Below are 19,958 nucleotides of genomic sequence, written 5' to 3' on the forward strand. Positions count from 1 at the left end.
GTTTCTTCTAATGATTGCTATAAAAATAACACAAATCTGTTCTAATTGCACGTATCTGCAACTAACTGAAAAATTAACTTCTTGCGAATGCTTTTCATCACTTCGAAACTACTGTTTGTCAAAAAATATAAGTTATTTTTTTTAATTTGTTGCTTTTTTTTGTTATTTCTGAAGTCTGATTAATTAGCACAAATAATGACCAGTCTAAATTTTTGCTAATGATGCATACTTGCACCTCAATAATGGTTTGAGTTGTTTGCTAGTGATTTTCTTTACTTTGACACTTGTGATTTATGAGTTTTTGAGTTTTGCGAGTCTTTAATGCACTTTTTTTTGTCTTATGGTTTAACTTCACTAAAGAAAAGTCTCGTAGATTGCTTGTAAGGATTAATTTAATAGGTTTAATTGTTCATCTTCAAAGCTAATAGTTTATATGACTTTGAGATTTATCTTTTTGAAGAAAATTTATCGAAATTTGGAGTTTATAGAGTTATTGTTTTGGATAGTCGCATAGTCTCTTCAATTGGAATTCTCACATCTAGCTAAGAATGCCTCAATTATGTGCACTTTTTATGTCAGTTCTTAGCCAGTGCCTTCTCTGACTTATACGCTATGTTTTCGTAAAAATATAGTGATTCGTTGAACCTTGCTATTTTTCTTAAACTTATTGCTGCTTTATCCCTTTTTTTAATTACTGACACATTTCATCAATTGCTTGAGACCATTAGAGAAGCGTAATTAGTCGCCTGAGTTCAAAGTGGTCGTTTTCATGATTTTGAGAATATTTTAAAAAAAATTATAAGTTTTTTATCCTTGCACGTTTTTCTTTGTTTGGACTTATTGCTTATTCTCAAGAGCAACAATTTTTGTTGGACTTCTTGTACGGTTTAATTTGGTGCATCCATTGGCTCTAGTTTCCAGTTATCTTGTTTTTTTTTACTGAGATACCGTTTATTTTTTGCAAATTTTTGAGTTTGCGAGTACTTGTTGTATTTTTTGTTGTCTATTCGATCTCACTAAGGGAGATCTCATGGGTTGCTTGTAGGGATTAATTTATTAGTTTAAACTATTTCAGTTCAAACTAATGTTTTTCTTGACTTTGACGACAAATGTTTCAAATGAAATTTTATCGAATTTTCGTGTTTCTCGATTTCTTATTGTTCAGATTGTTGTCTAATTGCTTAGGGTCTTTACTTACAAATCACATCTTCAGCTAATGATGCATCAATTATCGGATATTCTTTGCGCTAATTCTTAGCTAGTGCCTTTTCTGACTTAATTACTGTTCGATTTTGAAAAATTTTTGTGATCTGTTGATTTTTGCTAGTTTCGTTAAACTTACTGCTGCCTCATCCCTTACTCTTATTACCGACAGACTTGATCGTTTGCTTAAGATGAATAAGGGAACCTTTAAAACCATTAAGTTTTAGCATTTCAAGTTTTCCTGTTTTTGTTTGTGGTATTATTGCTCAGTCTCTTGACCATCATTTTTGGGCCTTCTTGCACGGCATAATTTTAGTAAAATAATTGATTCTAATTTTCAGTTAATTTGTTTTTCGACGGGCATGCCTTTTTTAATTAATATTTTAAAGCGGACTTGTGAAACTAGTCTTCTTTTGCAGTTCAATTACCTCTTTTGCAGCCATCAAAACTGTTGAAACTTTTTTTGTTTTCTCACTGCTCAATACAAGGTTTTTAAATTACTTGCTCGTTGTAACGATGGGAAGAGACAAATTGTGGATAATTTGATAAAAATGGTAAATTGTTCTTTTTTTTATCATTTCTTAAAACTTTTACTCTTTGATCAATAACTTCCTCATTGTTTTCCGATTTTCATGTGCATTTTTTCACAAATGTGGCCATGGTCTTAATTTGTTTTTCCTTTAGAAATGAAATTTTTTTATGGTTTAAAATTAAATCAATTCTTTGGATTGTTTTTGAGGTGTACCTTGCAAGGTTTCTTTGTTTCGTCTTCTGACGTTCTCTTATCTTTCTGCGTTTGTTCCTTTCATCGAAAAAGGAAGAACTATTTTTCTATAGCACAATTTTTTTTAATTTGCGGAAGATGAAAACTAAAAACTGATGCATCAATCTTCACGCACTCCAAAGAGGTCTAATTTCACTTTGAATTCCTAGGAGAGTGTTCCGGAATTAAAAATTGGCCGGTTTTTTCTAACATAATTATTTATTTATACAAAGTTTATTATTATTGATTTACCGACTTTTTTAAAAAATACATTTTTCTCTAACATTTGCAACTATTAGCATTTTTTTAGAACGCGCAGCAAGATTAAAGGCACATTTTAGTCTTTATTTGTGTTCTTACAAAATTTCGAACTACTTATGGAACCGTTTTTTTTGCTATTTGTCTTCCTTTTATGGTTAATTAAAGAAATGTTATCAAGATCAATCAACTCAAAAATCGGTTTACCTTTTGGCAAATCCTATTCAGAAGCAAATGAGGTGAAATGAACATAGAATATACTTTTAATTGAAAGCTCATGGTTCTGATGACTTTAACACTTTGTTTGCGTGAACTTGTTTTTGAATTTTAGTAGTTTTTTTAGTTCTCAAATAGTTCTCAGTTTGTATTGATAAATTCTCCCTATTGGTGCAAATTTCATTGTTGTCCTATAGAGTTACAAGTTATCCTATCTGGTGTTATTAATTGAAAGCTTATTGTTTTTTTCTTTTCAAAACTTTTGTGCATACGTGAACCTCTCCTTTTTTGCTATTTTAGTCAATTTGTTGTTTTATCTCAGCTGAAAGGTTCTTTTTCAGTTATTTAAAATTTAGTAGTCACTGTTTTTTTTCTTTTGAAAAACGGTTTTTTGGTATGTTTTGTTCGGATTTTTTGGATTTTTGGATTTTTTGGATTTTTGTTTGGATTTTGTTCGGATTTGTTTGGAATTTTGCCCTTTTGAGGACTTTTTTGATATAATTAAATTAGGGGCATGTCACCAACAAAACTTGAAAGAAGGGGCAATTGATTAGATGGGACGTTCAGAGTGATCAGATTATGATTTATCGGCTTCGATAATGTTTTGTAGCATAACTTACTTAATATGTTTTCTTTTGCATTTAATTGTCGTTCTGTCATATTGCTTGATATAGTATTGATAATCACAAGATTCAGTTGCCTCCGATTCAGTATGAAGGAAACTGATTAAGGATTTGTGTCCATCGCTAGTTGTTTTCTCGACTTTATGTTTTTGAATTATGAAAATATAAGTGATGTTATCTGTGCAGGTCACTTTTCTGTGTAAATTCTCGGAATGTTATTTTAATGCAAGGAACCCAAAATTCTGTTTACCTTTCGGCAAATCTTTTTCAGAAGAAAATGAGGCCAAAGGAAAATAGATTATTTATTCAATTAAAAGCTCATGGTTTTTATGACCGTAACACTTTGTTTGCGTAAATTTGTTTTTAATTTTTAGTTGCTTCTAATTAGTTCTGTGATAGTTGTTAGTTTGTATTTATGTGACTTGTCCATATTAGTGCAACTTTCATTGGCGTGCTTTAGAGTTACGACTTACCTTGTCTAGTGTTAATATTAGCAAGCTTATTGTTCTTTTCTTTCAAAGAAATTTGCCTCAGCTGAAAGGTTGTTTTTTCTCAGTTATTTGAAATTTAGTAGCCACTGTTTTTTTTTGTTTTGAAAAATGGCTTTTTGTATTTATTTTTTTGGCTTGGAAACTTGCGTTTTTGAGGTCTTTTTTGGCATAAATACATTAATGCCAGGTCACCAAAAATGGCCTTAAAAGAAGGGGCAAATAATTAGATGTAACTTTCATAGTGAATAGATTATGGTTTTATCGGCTTCGATAATGTTTTTAACTAAAACTTACTTGATTTTTTATATAATTGTCGTTCAGTCGGAGTTGTATGATATAATCTGGTTATTGACAAGATTTAATTTGTTAGAGGCTTTCAGCTCAAATAGTCGTAAATATTGTTTGATTTGTTTTTTGCCTTGTCTAGTAGTCTTCTCAATGGCATATATCATCGGCCCTCTTAAGCGGCATTGCTTACTTCTTTTGATGGTTTGAGTTTCAGGCTATTTTTTGTTCTTTTGTTCATACATCACTTATTTTCGAAAAGAAGTAAGTTTTCGGAAGTTTTCTATCTCTTCCTAATTTAGAAGACTATTAATTCAAAAATGTGGATTAGCGGGGTCGGAACATTAAGTGCATACGCTACGCACGTTACAGAGCCTCCTTGTTCTATTACAAATTTTAAGCAATAAATTCCGCTAAATCAGTCGAAATTGATTGATAGCATTTTGAATGCCACTTTGCAAAAAGGCCACATTAATTTATGTTAATAACTAGTAATACTTCAAAATGACAATACCAGATTTAAATGCTCCCAATTTTTGAATGGCCGGCAGATGGAAAAATGGAACTTTCCAACCCTCAATGCCCCAAAAAAGTACTTATTTTAAATGTAATTACTTTAGTGGTTCCTTAATTCTCAAGGGATCAAAATACTAATGCAATGCGTGTGACAATTTTGTCACTGCGGGTTTTGAATGAAAACTTAACCCTTTCCAAAAATGGGCGAAATTCCCTCATCAGGTCAAATTGCAATCCTGGTTAAAGTTGTTCACACGCGTGGAGAGGAAGTAAGAAATTGGCGCAAGGGTTGGGTTAGTTTAGTTAGGGCAGAATTGAAAATGGGAATTTGAGATAATATATGTAAATCGGTTTTTGAGAGTGATGTATTATGTAAACAGTATTTTACATCAAGTAACTAAGAGGTCATGTAAACTGAAGTTTTCAGGTTTTTGGAGTTGGAAGGATTTTTTGGAGTTATGGATGCTATAATTTCGTTAGAATTATTAGAGGTTTTGAAATTTGTCTAATTTCATTAAGTTTATAATTTTGTTGCTCCAAAAACCCTGGTCAAGTTTTAGGGTTGTTTGCTGTCGAATAAAATTAAAAAGGCGGAAAACGTGACGTATTTATGAACAGACGCTAGTCCCGTGAAAAAAATTTAAAAAATGCCTCAATTTAGCGCTTAGCTCACTAATACTCATTACTTTATAAAGCTGAGTAATGATCTTACTTTAATTCTCAACTTCAATGAAATCTAAAATTAGGAAAGAGAGCAAAGCCGATGATAAAAAACCATTGCTAAAATTTTGCCGATTGTTCCCAAAAGTTACCTTATTTATTGCAGTCACCTCCAAATGAGACAGTATAATAATTATCCTTGACGCAAAAATCGGAGCCGTTATATAAGATGAGAATTGCAAGCTACTAGACTGGTGATTAGGATTTAGGGGTTTTAGAACAGCAAACTCCAAATCTTCAAAAGTCTTCAAAACAGTTATAGAAAATTTATATAAAGTTTTTTTTTTATGAAATCTAAAAATCTAACTGTCATCTATTAATTCTAAAAAACTACGTAGTTCAAAAAACTTCCGGAGAGAAAAAAACCTCTAGCAGAACCGCGCGTTGATGAATTGCTTTTTAACATCTGTCAGGTTACACTTGCGGGGCCAAAAATAAAACAAATTCTTTTGCAAATTTTGATTTTTTTAGTTGTTCTTTTGCCCAGTTGCAACATAATTAAAAAAATACTATTGCAAAGAATGAACGAAAACAATATTCTTAATTTGACAACCTAATGGTTCAATGTTTCAAAATAATTTTTTTCTCAAATTTGGACCAATAGGAATAATAATAGACTGTATAATGGACACGGTTAACAATGATGAGTGATGAAGAGATTTAATGTTCCACAATTTTAACGCAAAAATTGCGGCAGCAAAAATTCGAAAACTTATTGGCGGTTACTTATTTACCTTTCTTATGAATTTTTGTTAAGAAGTGACTTTTAATATAGCGTTGACTATTTTTTACCAAGTATAAAAAATCGCAATACCAACACAATACTTGGCTTTAATAGTACAAAACTTAATATTTGGAACATGAGATATGAGTGCTTGAGTGCTTTAACGAAATGTTTTTGATTGAAGATTGCTAACCTGCAGATAATAAATCAATCGTGATACATTTGTAAACACATAAACACACACAAACAAACACACATACACACACACGCACACACATATATATATACTATATATATATATATATATATATATATATATATATATATATATATATGGCGCGCACACACACACACACACACACTTACACACACACACACATACACACATATATAAGTGTATATATACATATATATATATATATATATATATATACATATCTATATATATATATTTATATATATATATACATATATATATACACACATATATATATACATATATATATATATATACATATATATATATATATATTTAATATATATATGTATTTATATATATATATATATATATATATATATATATATATATATATATATATATATATATATATATATGTATATATGTATATATGTGTGCGTGTGTGTGAGTGTTCGTGTGTGTGTGTGTGTGCGTGTGTGTGTGTGTGTGTGTGTTCTTCATGTCCTAAAAAAGTTTCGAAAAAGATTTCAACGAATGTGGAGTGCATTTTGATGAAGTATAAATATATAATAGAAAATGAACAAATCACTGCAAGTTTTCTCAACTTTGAGCCCAGTAAATGCCTCTTTTATCTGTCCAGATTGTTGACTTTAAGTTTCAAAGTTTCTCAGTATTCTGTAGTTTTCAAAGTAATAAACAACAGCAATAAACATCAAACTAACTCTTCTCATGATTATGCTTCACTACCTAACAACTTCCTTCTGGAAAATTTCTGACTACATTTGATATAATTTTTCTGATAGTTTTTTGTTGTTATTCATATTTCAATAACAAAACGAGATTTGCCGTATGCCAGTAATAAAATTGAATTCAGAACCTTAAAAATTAATGAGCTAGTTTTGTTTTCATTTTTTTCTCATTACTTGATCACAGAATCTCGATCAGTTTTCATTAATTAGGTTTTTTTTTGACGAAAAGACGTTGTTTTGTTTTTTTTGTGTGTTAAATTGAGTTCTAATTAGTATGCCGTCAAAGCTTAAACGTTTTTCTTATTTTTTCAGTTTTTTTTTCAGAAAATTCACTACCAATTTGAGAATTTTTTTTCTCAAGGTCCATTCTCAAATAGTATCATAATTCATAGATCTTTAGTTATTAAATACATTTGCATACAATTCAAAAGTAGAGGCAATTTTACAAAGTTCTACATAATTCGATCTCTGTGTTTTTGTCAGATGCTGTATTATATATTTTTTGAAAAAAGTGAAGTATTTTCATCATTATATTCCAAAAATCTGCAGCCTCGCTTTACAAACAGTCAGCAATCCGACCATCATAGCTTCTTGTCAGCTTGTTAGGATCAAAGAGGTAGAAAATTGTGCTGTTATGTTACTTTCAAGTTTCAGATATAACTTCCACATAAACTTTTACATAAACTCTTCTGTATTTTGTAATAGTTGTACTGCATCAGGGCAGCAATTTTTTGTTACTTAAGCTAATTTAAACTGCACATTCCTAAAAAAGTTTTTATTTCTCGCAGAAAGAGATTTGTCGCATTCTGATAAATTACAGATTTTTTGAGTTTCACAGTCCCTTAAATGCTCTTTGCAGGTCTATTTGCCTCCAATCAAGTAAAAAGAGTTTCAAGTTTTTGTGGTGTGTTTTGTGTCCATCCATAAAATAATTCTTACTAAAATTTTGTAGAATTTTTTTTTCATTTTTCAGTAATGGCATGGTGTTATTTTGTTGTTTGGTTTTTTAAATGGTCTTTCTCAAATGAATTTTTAACATAATGCGGAATGTAGATTTCCGATAGTACATTGGTGGGTACGGGTAAGGTATTATATATGTAGAAACTGCAAGAGATTCAAAGAATCGACTTTTCAAAAAATCAATCGTTGTTTTTTCAACTAAATTTTTATTTAAAAACAACGAAGAATTGTTTAAATTTGACTTTAGCCACTATAGTACTAGTAACGTGACGTTGCAAATTTTTTTACTTAATATAAACGTTCTGAAAAAATCTCCCAGTTTTTTATCGCAAACAGTTTTTTACCGCTGAAATATTACATAATTTGATGGTGAATTTACAGTTTCACCACTAATTTATCAAACTTGACGGCTCAAGTCAAGCGAAATTTAAATCATAGAGGGGCATATACTTTGAGATTTTGTTGAGAGTGAAACTTTCCGAGTAGAGTCATGAAGACGTATGAACAGGTGACCCCAGTGTACATCAGAAGTCCGTACACAGAGCACAGCCACTCGCCAAACATCCAGTAGCCGTGGAAAAACACCTGGAATACAAAATGCATCAATGCCGAAAATCTTCACTGTAGATGATGAGAAAGTACAATGATACAATGTACCCCTAGAAGAATGTACCCCCGAAGTGGGGTCGAAAAAAACACTGGGAGCCGAAAAAGAATAGATCCTAAAATTTTAGGATCTCTTCCGTTTGTTCCCCCCTCCCCACCTGCCATTACACATAGCAGATGTACATTATGTAAAATATGACCCGGGCTATTGGGCGATGATGTTGCAAATAATATGTACCTAATAAGTTGGGGGGGCACAACCGGAAGTGATCCAAAATTTTTTTAAAAAAGAAGCGTTATTAAAAACTTTTTATTTCAAGTGTTTTAATTGATAAAAAGAAGACCTTTACCCACAAGGTCCTCATTTAAGCCATATTATAGCAACGAACAGTGACTTCTGCAAATTAGCCACTTCGCTTCTTCTTGTAAGGTGTGTCGACTACGTTTTCAGCATACACAATGCTTACATAGAAAAAAAGAGATCAAGGAAAATGCTAATTTAGTTGACTTTTAAAAACATCTGGAACAGATATCCTGTGTTTATAACTTTACCAAAATCTAGTCGACAACCCGCCCTATTACTGTTTATGACCAACAATTGCATATTATGCTTAGAAAACACCTGAAAGGGAAACTCCTTATTTCACACTCATCCTGAAAATTGTACTCAGCTGTAAAAATTTGTAACAAGGAATTTTCATGTATTTTATTTGGAGCTTAAACGATCAAGTTTCATGGTTAATAGTTGATTCCAGAGATCTATCCATTTGTTGTCTAAAAGTATTTTTTCTTTTTTATAGTAGAAAGCGAAATGATCGAAAAAGTTTTACAGCTAAAACACAGACTTGAGATAACATGACTCCATGCTGGTTTACATGTTGCTATGATCGGTGTATTTAATCAGCGAAAATCAGTTGATCAGATTTTTTTGGTTGATTCAATTAGGACATCGAAATATGTGCTAAGGGACACAAGAGAATAGGTATTTTAGTTTAGGAGGTTTTCAACCCAAAAATTAGTTCAGTATGAAAAATTTTGTTCAAAAAAGGAAGAAATAGTTAATGGTAAAGAGTCAATGTTCTCTCATCAAGGTCAGCATTTATTCCTCATTGCATCCGCAAACAGTGACTTCTGTAAGTTTAAATATTTCTTTTTTTTGCGCTATGTATTCCCTGAGTTGATAGGAGTTGCCATATTTATATTTAAAACTATATAAAAATATTGCAATTTTTTGACCCCCTCAACTCGATTAAACAAGGTAAGAAAATGAACGGGACACCTCCACCATTGAGGTATCCAAGGAGCTCATATTGTTGGGTTACTCGGATATATTGTAGTATCGAAATTTGTGTGGAACCAGTTTGACACAAACCAGTTTTGCAAAGTGCTATTATTTTGAAACTTTTTCAAGAATGACTTTTTGAGCAGGCAGATTAAAGGAACCAACTGGCTAACCGAAGCAAGAGGTGTATTTTATCATCGAAAAGAGGCTACGGCTCTTAGTAATTGTGAAGCAATTGCCGAGATATTCACAAAAGTTTGAAGTGAACAACTTTTTTTCGTATCCGATTTTTTTTCTACAAAATTTGCCCAGAAAAAGCTCCAGAAGGTCTAGAGTTGTTCTGAGCGACATCTATGTCCATTGCAATTCTTCCAAACTTGAGTTCCATGTGCTACATTGAAAGAGGTTCTGGGCAAAAAAAGTGTTCTGAGTTTAAAAATGTTTCGAAAAAAAAGTTGTTGAAAAAGCGATCAATTGCAAAATGCGTTTAAATAATGGTTAAAGAACCGATGGGAAGTTTTGCCTGTCTCTTTTAGTGTGAGTCTGCAGTGTTGGAAAAAGTTTTTGATTTTCATTCTGATTCAGAGCTAATTCAGAAATGCATTCTGTATTTTTCTCTGATTCCGAGGATTTCAGAGGACATAGATTCTGAATTTTGCTCGGATTCAGAGAGGATTCATAATCAATACAGAAACTATTTTGAAAATTTTCTGAAACAGTACTGAAAGATAATTAATTTTATTCTGAGAATGTCCTTATTCCGTTCTGACACTGACTGAATGTAAGGTACGAGAAGGAAAAACTTTCGCTACTTTGTTCAAATTTGACCTTTTGAAAACATTTTGAAAACCAATTTGTAGCAGTTTTTTTTTGTTTTTTGTAAACCAGTGAAAGATAGATGAAATCAATTGAAAAACTGCAATCAACGAATACTGTGACGCTTGATTTTTCAATGAACACAGTGTAGCGTGAAATTTCAAACTTGTTAAATTAAACCTGTATCCTAATAAAGGAGTACATATGAGAAGATGAGCTGTTTCAAGGTTGACTGCGTATCAAAGATACAATCCAGGTCAATTTTTTCTAAACCTACATCTGGTAAGGGTTGGTACTTCCAGCAGACGGAAACCTTGGGGGCTTCAGTGGTAGGGGAAAAAGATGCAAAAAGATGTTACTTCGAGTTTGTCTTAAAAACCAAATGATGTTCTCTTATGAATTCAATCAAATTTCATGCCAACAACAAATAATTGAGAACAAGAAAAGTAACACCGACAGAAAATATCGTTTCACAAGCAAAACTTTCAAAATGTAGGCTCTTCCTAAAAGGTTTTACAGCTAAAACACAGACTTGAGATAACATGATTCCATGCTGGTTTACATGTTGATATGATCGGTGTTTTTAATCAGCAAAAATCAGTTGATCAGATTTTTTGGTTCATTTAATTAGGTCATCAAAATATGTGCTAAGGGACGAAACAGAATAGGTATTTTAGTTTGGGAGGTTTTCAACCCAAAAATTAGTTCAGTATGAAAATTTTGTTCAAAAAAAGAAGAAATAGGTAATGGTAAAGAGTCAATATTCTCTCATATAGGTCAGCTTTTATTCCTCATTGCAGCCGAAAACAGGGACTTCTGTAAGTTTAAATATTTATTTTTCTTTCGGCTATGTATTCCCTAAGTTGATAGGAGTTGGCATATTTATATTTAAAACTATATATAAATATGGCAATTTTTTGACCCCCTCAACTCGATTAAACAAAGTAAGAAAATGAGCGGGACACCCCCAACCATTGAGGTATCCAAGGAGCCCATATTTTTGGGTTACTCGGATAGATTGTAGTATCCAAATTTGTGTGACACCAATTTGACACACGGTGCTATTAATTTGAAACTTTTTCACGAATAACTTTTTGAGCAGGCAGATTAAAGGAACCAACTGGCTAACCGAAGCAAGAGGTGTATTGTATCATCGGAAAGAGGCTACGGCTCTTAGTAATTGTGAAGTAATTCCCGAGATATTCACAAAAGTTTGAAGTGAACAACTTTTTTTCGTATCCGATTTTTTTTTCTACAAAAATTGCCCAGAAAATGCTCCAGAAGGTTTCTGAGCGACATCTATGTCCATTGCAATTCTTCCAAAATGGAGTTCCATGTGCTACATTGAAAATGGTTCTGGGCCAAAAAAGTGTTCTGAGTTTAAATATGTTTCGAAAAAAAAGTTGTTGAAAAAGCGATCAATTGCAAAAACCGTTTAAATAATGGTTAAATAATCGATGGGAAGTTTTGTCAGTCTCTTTTAATGTGAGTCTGCAGTGTTGGAAAAAGTTTTTGATTTTCATTCTGATTCAGAGCTAATTCAGAAATGCATTCTGTATTTTCTCTGATTCCGAGGATTTCAGAGGACATAGATTCTGAATTTTGCTCGGATTCAGAGAGGATTCATAATCAATACAGGAACTATTTTGAAAATTTTCTGAAACAGTTCTGAAAGATATTTTATTCTGAGAATGTCCTCATTCCGTTCTGACGCTGACTGAATGAAAGGTACGAGAAGGAAAAATTTTCGCTACTTTGTTCAACTTTTGACCTTTTGAAAACATTTTGAAATCCAATTTGTAGCACTTTTTTTTTGTTTTTTGTAAACCACTTAAAGATAAATGACACCAATTGAAAAATTGCAATCAACGAATACTGTGACGCTTGATTTTTCAATGAACACAGTGTAGGGTGAAATTTCAAACTTGTTAAATTAAACCTGTATCCTAATACGTGAGTACATATGAGAAGATGAGCTGTTTCAAGGTTGACTGCGTATCGAAGATACAATCCAGGTCATTTTTTTAAAAAAACCTAAATCTGGCGAGGGTTGGTACTTCCAGCAGGCGGTAACTTTGGTGGCTTCAGCGATAGGGCAAAAAAGAAGCAAAAAAATGTTACTTCGAGCTTGTCTGAAAAACCAAATGGTGTTCTCTTATGAATTCAATCAAATTTCTTGACAACAACAAACAATTGAGACCAAGAAAAGTAACACCGACAGAAAATATCGTTTCTTAAGCAAAACCTTCAAAATGTAGGTTCTCCCTAGAACAGACAAAAAAAGATAACAAAGCAGAAATGGAAATATTAGGGATACGGGGATCTCATATAAACAGGTTTGCTTTATAAGGGAAACACTAAAGATTTTTATATTTGGGTTTTCAGAGCGTTAAAAAAGAAAACTGTTGTCCAAATTTTCACTGCTGTTCGTACGCTAATATTCTTCTAGTTTTTCTCCAAAATTTTATCTATTTGATATTTACCGTTTCATATGTAAATGTCAAATAGATAAAATTTTGGAGAAAAACTAGAAGAATATTAGCATGATTTCTCTCCCCTGAATACAGTTGTTCGTAAAAAATCAAGCTCTCATCTACTGATATTAACATATATAATACTGATCAAACTAAAACCGGCTACCGATTTCACGATAAAAAATTAAACCTTTTTTTGTTCTATCTCCTTGACGGACACTAGAATCAAAGATGAGGAGACTCCAAGTGTTGTTTACATTTTTGTAGCTCTACTGGTATTCTTTGTGCGACTTTGGGGATCCATATGTCGAGTATTGGGAAGCCAAAAAATGCTTGTTTCTGGTTTTACTTTCAAGTTCAGTTAAATTTTGAAAAAAAAAGGTTCTTAATTGAGAGTACTACAGTGGATTTTGTTTCAGTCAAAAAACTTTACCCAATAATTTTCATTTTTTTTACTTTCTTATCTCATTTTTCTTTCTAACGTTGTCAGCTATTCTGTATTTCCTCTGGAAAAGGAGAAAAGTAGACGGGAGGGAAATTTGAAACGACAGCAAATAGAGAGAAATAATGCATCTGGATAAAAAATACCGGACGGTTTACATCTCCCTAGAGAAACTATCCAACTCCGATGCGCAAACGAGATGTTGATTATCTATCGAGTGGTCGATGGTTGCCACCTTTTGGTGGTTTTTAATTTTGTAGGTTATGGCACTATTGTATCAGAACATGAGCTGACTAAATTCGTTTTCATTGCTAGAATAATATTTAAAAACCATAATTTTATTCCAGGTAGCTTGAAAAAGGCTTATAGCGGAACTAAAGCGCAAAGAACGGCAAGAAAAGAAAGATAATCAGTACATTAGAGATATCCCCAGAAATGATCTGAAAAGTTTTGAATTCGTTTCTCCCATTTTTTTATATTTTGAAAAAATCAGGTTAGACTATTAGCCGATGTAGTTTAGTAGCTTTCTAATTATACAACCTATTCTGTTAGTGCTAAAACCACTGACCTTGAATACGTTTTGTTGTGGCCAATTTTTTCTTTCTGTCTGACTATTTTCGTTCTTTTTCTCAGTTATCAGACCGTCGAAAAATTTAATCTTTTTTTGTTTGTATTTCGATAGGTTTGTGTAGTAACTTGAAAAATAGGTAACGTTTTAACAGAGTAGATTTTTTGTTCTTCTCTTAGTACTGAGGTAGACTTTTATTGCCTATTCCTAAAGATATGATTTTCATTTCTGTTTTAATATATTTTATGTGCTTTTACTATTTCTAAGATGCCGAAATAATAATTGGCCGTATTGATTGTACTTAAACACTGTATGTTAGAAATGATTCGGGTCAAAAAAACAGGGCGCAAGTCTTTGACTTTTTCCCGCATAGGACCTTAACATGCTTGTTAAAATTAATTTGTTCAACAACTATCTGAACAACAAGTTAGTTCACAGCTTTGTTTTGAGTTGTAGTTTTGCAGTTTATTGATAGTTGATGCTGGGAAATTGGTCCATAAGCCTTCAAGTTTAGTAATAGTTTTTTTTTCAAAATTGCGTGCCAGTTTTTGTCAACAAAATATTCACACGTTGACTTCCGCGAAGTATTCAGAGGTCATTATTTGTATCTGCCTACTGTTTCAGTAAAATTTAATCGTCGTACAATGTTGCAGTGGTTAGAAATTGGTATTTTTGGTGCTAAATTGTGACACTTTCCAGTTTCTGGATCGTTAATTGAAACACGAGCAACTAATTACTTTAAAACCAGAATGAGAACAATCAAAACAGTTTTTGCGTTTACCGATACTAGTTTTTGCGTTTTGTGCGGACAACTTCTAATTTTTGTTCGCTGTCGCAGTAATATGCATTGTTCTCATTCCCAAATGCTAGCTTTACTCTTAGATAATTAAATAATTTCCTGCATTATTAACTTTTTTTCGACAAAAATATTGAGATTTTCAGGCAAAAATTATTGAGACGTTTTCTTCACATATTATGAAAGTCAAAGTCTATTTTTTCCGCTTTCATCTTATGCAAACTTAGTTCCATAAATATTTGCTTCATAAATTTTGTGATATTTTGTGGGAGGCTCAACTCCCTCTGTTTTGCGATATGTTTTGTCCTCTTTTGTTGAGTTTGCGTTTGATGTTTTGTATTATAGTTTCAATAAAAATGCCGCCGTCTTACGTTCTGTCAAAATTGTTCAACAGAAAGTGTCTTAATGGAAAAAATTTGAAAAGGCGAAAATTTCTGAGAAGACATCTGATGCTTTTGTGCATTCACTGTTTTTTTTATTCGTTGCTATTGCTTGAAAATCAATTTTGATTCTGAAATAACGTCCAATTTTGGGAAAATTTGGAAAACGACAATTTTGAACAAGTGTCACCAGTTTTTCTGTAAACAACTTCTATACTGCTGGCGTATCTGGACTTAATTGAACAGATTTACACACCATATCACAAACAATGTTTGCAAAAAATAAATGAATATTTGAAGGAAAAATCGGATAAGATCACACCCGGTGTTTTTTTTTTGGGAGAAAACACCCCGACGATCTTTTCGGAGTTTTTTTTAGTTTCAGACAGGGAAGCGGAAACATTTTTCTGTTCATTTTAGTTCCTGGTTCCTGGAAACGTTGTATGTTTCCAGGAACACGGAACCCGAAAAGATGAGAGTTAAATTTAAATTTGAATTTGAATTCATTCTTCAAGACAGAATTTAGATAGAATCAATCGACATAATTCAGCGACATAAAGCGAGTTTAGAACAAAATAAACAAAAAACAACAGGTATCATCGAGCAATGAATTTACACATCATCTATTTATCTCATCAATTAATTTTCATAATTTTCTTGTTCAGCTCTGAAACATTAATTTATATTTTAAAATTTAAACAATCTTTAATTTTTTACGGGCATGAATTCGTTCTTACCTGTACAGTAGCTGGTAAAATGCAGAATAAACTCGTAAGAAGATCGCTGACTACTAAATTCAGGAGTAGGAAACTGCTTTTCCGGGTTGCCCGCCCTCTTTTGGAGAAAATTTTCACCGACAGAATCAAAAGGTTTCCCAGGAAGGAGCCGAAGAACGCTAGAAGGTGCAGAAATCCCATCGGAATCGAAAATGAGTTGGGGTATTCTTGCCATAACATGCTTCTTATCTGATCATCGTAATCGTTTGTGTCGTTCGAAGAGTTTGAGTTGTTTTCACTGCCGTCCATTGAAATTAATTTCGACATTTTTGATTAAAGAATTGATTAAATTTGCGTCCGCAGAAATTGTCAAAATTATAAAGAACTAATTAATACGCTTTAATACGCAAATTTTGCCGTCAAAGACAAAATCGATATTTTGATCGCCGAAATCAGAAACAGAATTTTGAATCTATGCAAAATTTGTTGAGGTATTTTCTTCTAACATTCTTCTAACATTTCATATTTTCTTCAAGAAATTTTAAGGAATCATAAACAAGAATGGGATTGAAAAGGTCTGCGCAATTAGGTAATAATGAAAAAAATTGAAAAGGCGGACAACATTTTTTCACGAACTATTTTAACCATATACCTTTGCTGGTCTATATGACTAATAAATGGGACAAATGTGATAACTACACTCAATATTGGTTAATTAAAAATGCTGAAAATAGGGCAGCGTAAAAAGTTTCAGTGTTATTTTTAGACCCCGATTCAAATCAGACAAAAAGATCAGACATTGCGAATAATTATGTTGTTTATGAAAGCATCAAAAATGACAATTAGAATACAAACGAAACAAAACTAATAAGATTTCCGGGTAAAACGAGAACAAATTAAAAATAAACTATGAAATCGTAACGTTATGGAGAAAAATGCGTAGAATCGAATTTACAGTAATTAATTATCAAAGCGTGAAAATTCTTTCTGCTAGATCAAACAGAATGATTCTAGGTAACGTTTTGAACAAATTTGCGAAAAATTGAAGAAATTTAAATAGTGTGTATTTGTGTTTATTTCGAAATGCAAACTCATCAGAAACGATAACTTCAAAGAAGGTTTCAAAGGTAGCTACAGAAGTCTAGAATTGAGTTTACAAAATAGCACAATAATGCTTAACAGGGAAATTATTAGCACAATTAGCGTTCCTGTAGGAAAATATTGATAACCAATTTTGAGGAAAAATGTAGGGGTAAAATACAATTTGAGTTGGTAAGAAATTTTTCCTCAAGTAATTTATTTCAAAATTGTTCTTTAAGGCTTGCCATCAGTTTGTTAGGAATTTGTTGTTTTGGCATTACAGATAAACAAATAAAAATAACAAACTGTGATAAGAAATGAAACGATTGATAACAACAATGTTCGTTAGTTAAAGATAAACGAATAAACTTGAAATTCGAGAACAGGCGAAATGGGCTATAAAATGCTAGTCGAACCGACGGTAATTTATAACCAAAATTAATCTTGAAGGTTTTCAATAAAATTGCAATTTATTGAATAAAAATTAAAGTGCCACAAAAATAAAGATAAATTGCAGTTTAATTTGCAGATATAAATTCTTTCGAAATTCGAATTTTTGGGGAATTTTAGGAATTCCTGATAATTATTTCAGGGCGAGTGGTCGTTGAGATACAGTGAAGGGTTTTTATTTTAACCCAAAATCATATCATGCGGGCCCAGCTATACATTGTTAGCCCAAGTTTTGTAAGCAGGGCATTAGGCGGGTAATTGGAAAGGGTAGTTCAGCTATTCCTGCGATGGGGGAGGATTTAAGGAAAACCAATTAAAAGTTCAGCTCCAATTTAAAGTGACAAGGAAAGATTTGTTTTCCCAAGTTTTCGAATTGCTCCGATCGGGTTTCTTCTCCAGGATAACTAGCGCACAACTAAGAACGGGGAATGAATCTAAAATAGAAATAATAGGAAAAATGAATCAAAGTCTGTTTTGTTTAAGTGAACTAAACCGCTCAGTTTTTGGTGAAAACATTTCAATATGTAAATGAAATCAACAAACGCTATTGGCTGAAAAAAAATTAAGACCTGAAAAGATTGTGAAAAATTTATTTGCACTGAAAGTGGGAAAAATTAAGATTTCACATTGGCGCTATATTTTTAAAGGAACATAATACCATCTGAAAAATGAAATTTATTATAAAATTATCGCTTCAATATTTGTTTAGGCGAATTCAAATTTGCTCAAAATACATGTAATCGTATGTTGATAAGAAGACGGTGGATATAGTGATAATATTGGCTTAATTGGCGCATTTACATATTTGACAAGATGCTAATTTCTATGATAAGGGTTCTTTGAATTACCCCCCCCCCCCTCCGCCACCAAAAGACGCCGTCTTACCTGTGTCACGCTTGTTTTTCCATATGATGGCACCCTTAGTGGGTTTCCACATCGTATTTTCTCACGCTCGTAATTGCGAAAATTTTGATCAAATTAAAGGAAACATGTAATCGGGAGAAATTTTCAACAACTCTCCATTTTTGTTTTAAGTCAAAATCGGCCGACAAGCTGCAAAGTGTGCAACTTATTTATAGGCTCTTTACTCTCTATTATGGTCGTCATCGGTCTGTTAAAAGACCTTCAATTTCAGCTCAGTAGAAATTTTGTTGCCCTTGGAAGACCTCTTGATTGTGACGTTTAATAGAATATATGCTTTCGACTCAAAATTATTTTCTAAAAGCGGTAACAAATATTAATCGACAATTAGATTGTTCTAATAAAGAGCTGATTCAGAATTTTAATAAAATTCTTGCTGGACGTCTCAAAAATTTCCAGAATCTTGTAACAAATACAGAAGCGATATGATTTATCTTGTAAAACTTTTCGCCGGACTCTTGCAAGAAGTTGAATTCAATGAAATCGATAGCTTTCTTCAAACCATCAATACCATATTTCAGGATGGAATAGTATAAGAAATAGCGTAAAGTAGTAAAGAAAAGAGTATCTGAGAAAATTGTAATATTCGGTTACTGTTTCAAAAAGTGTTTATATATATATATATGAAACAAGGCGGCTCGGTAATTTGCGATGGCACATAAGGTTCCAACCCCGCCCATCCACAATTTTGGCATAATTTTCTACCAAATGAGGAACAGATAGAAAAACCCAAAAATTATTTTTTTTGAATCCCAAAAAAGCCCAAGTTTTTTTCAAAAAATTCTGTATGAACGATAAGATAGCCTCCAAAGCAAACAACTCAGTGGAGTAAAAATTGAAGCATTAACTTGCTGTGATATGCCAATATTAAGAAAGCGAGTAAAGACAAACAGCAAAATCAAACAACAACAACAACAACAACAAACATTATTTACATCAAAAATTTTTTGCCCGTTTTAAAAAACAAAATTTAATAACAAAGTCAACATACCGTCAGATGAACCTAAAACTAAACAAAATATCTTATAAATTACCAAAAAAGATATGGACCAGTCCATAAAAAGGTTTGGCAAGAATTAGACAAAAAAAGAACAAAAACAGTAAAGTAAAAAAATTCGCTTATTTTTTTAAAAGAATTAACTTCAAAGTAAATGAAACCATTAGAAATCAAATAAAATATCACAAACGTTTGCGATTACTAAAGTTTCTATAGAAGGGCAATAGGACCTGTCCTTATTCATTTCTTTAAGCGACTAAGAAGAACAACAAAAAAACAACAAACCAAAATTCAATTGAAACTTGACAGAAAACGCTGTCGAAACCGTCAAGCTATATTTCGGCCCTCAAAATACAATCGTTTGCGCCTTCTTCAAACACCGATAAAGTAGTATTAGACCATTTATTAGTGAGACTAGGTAACAAGTAGACAAAAAAGAGAAAAGGGCAAAATTATAAACAAAGTCATGAAAAACATTAAATACAAAATGAAATATTTAAATAGGGTCGCTTATTCATCCAAAAGAATTCTTTGAGACCTGCAATTATCCAGAATAATTCTTGTGTCTACAAAAAGAACGTCAAATATGACAAAAATCAAATTAATTTACTTTTTTTTTTGAGAAAAACCGGTGTCGAAGCCAGTAAGGTCATAACAAATTCTTTAAAAAAAAGATTTTGGGACACCAATCCCTTTATTCCCTTGACACCCATAATGTCATAT

General features: G+C 32.0%; 1 protein-coding gene across 5 annotated transcripts in view; it reads right to left on the reverse strand.

The window, feature by feature from the left end:
* Positions 1-8,118: 8,118 nt before the first annotated feature.
* The window catches only part of LOC142353918 (cysteinyl leukotriene receptor 1-like), a 29,921-nt gene continuing 18,081 nt past the window's right edge, over positions 8,119-19,958 (reverse strand). For 4 of the 5 annotated variants that reach the window (XM_075406150.1, XM_075406151.1, XM_075406149.1 and 1 more), the window contains exons 2-3: positions 15,809-17,751; positions 8,119-8,292 (exon numbers count right to left, since the gene is read on the reverse strand). In XM_075406150.1, the coding sequence (XP_075262265.1) occupies positions 8,140-8,292; positions 15,809-16,114 (459 nt within the window). In that variant the 5' untranslated portion in view covers positions 16,115-17,751 and the 3' untranslated portion in view covers positions 8,119-8,139. Of the gene's footprint in view, positions 8,293-15,808; positions 17,818-19,958 lie in introns of those variants that run through there. The other variant, XM_075406147.1, reaches the window with a different exon arrangement.

This window comes from Convolutriloba macropyga, chromosome 15, assembly GCF_964194025.1.
Source record: "Convolutriloba macropyga chromosome 15, txConMacr16.3, whole genome shotgun sequence".
Lineage (NCBI taxonomy): Eukaryota > Metazoa > Xenacoelomorpha > Acoela > Convolutidae > Convolutriloba > Convolutriloba macropyga.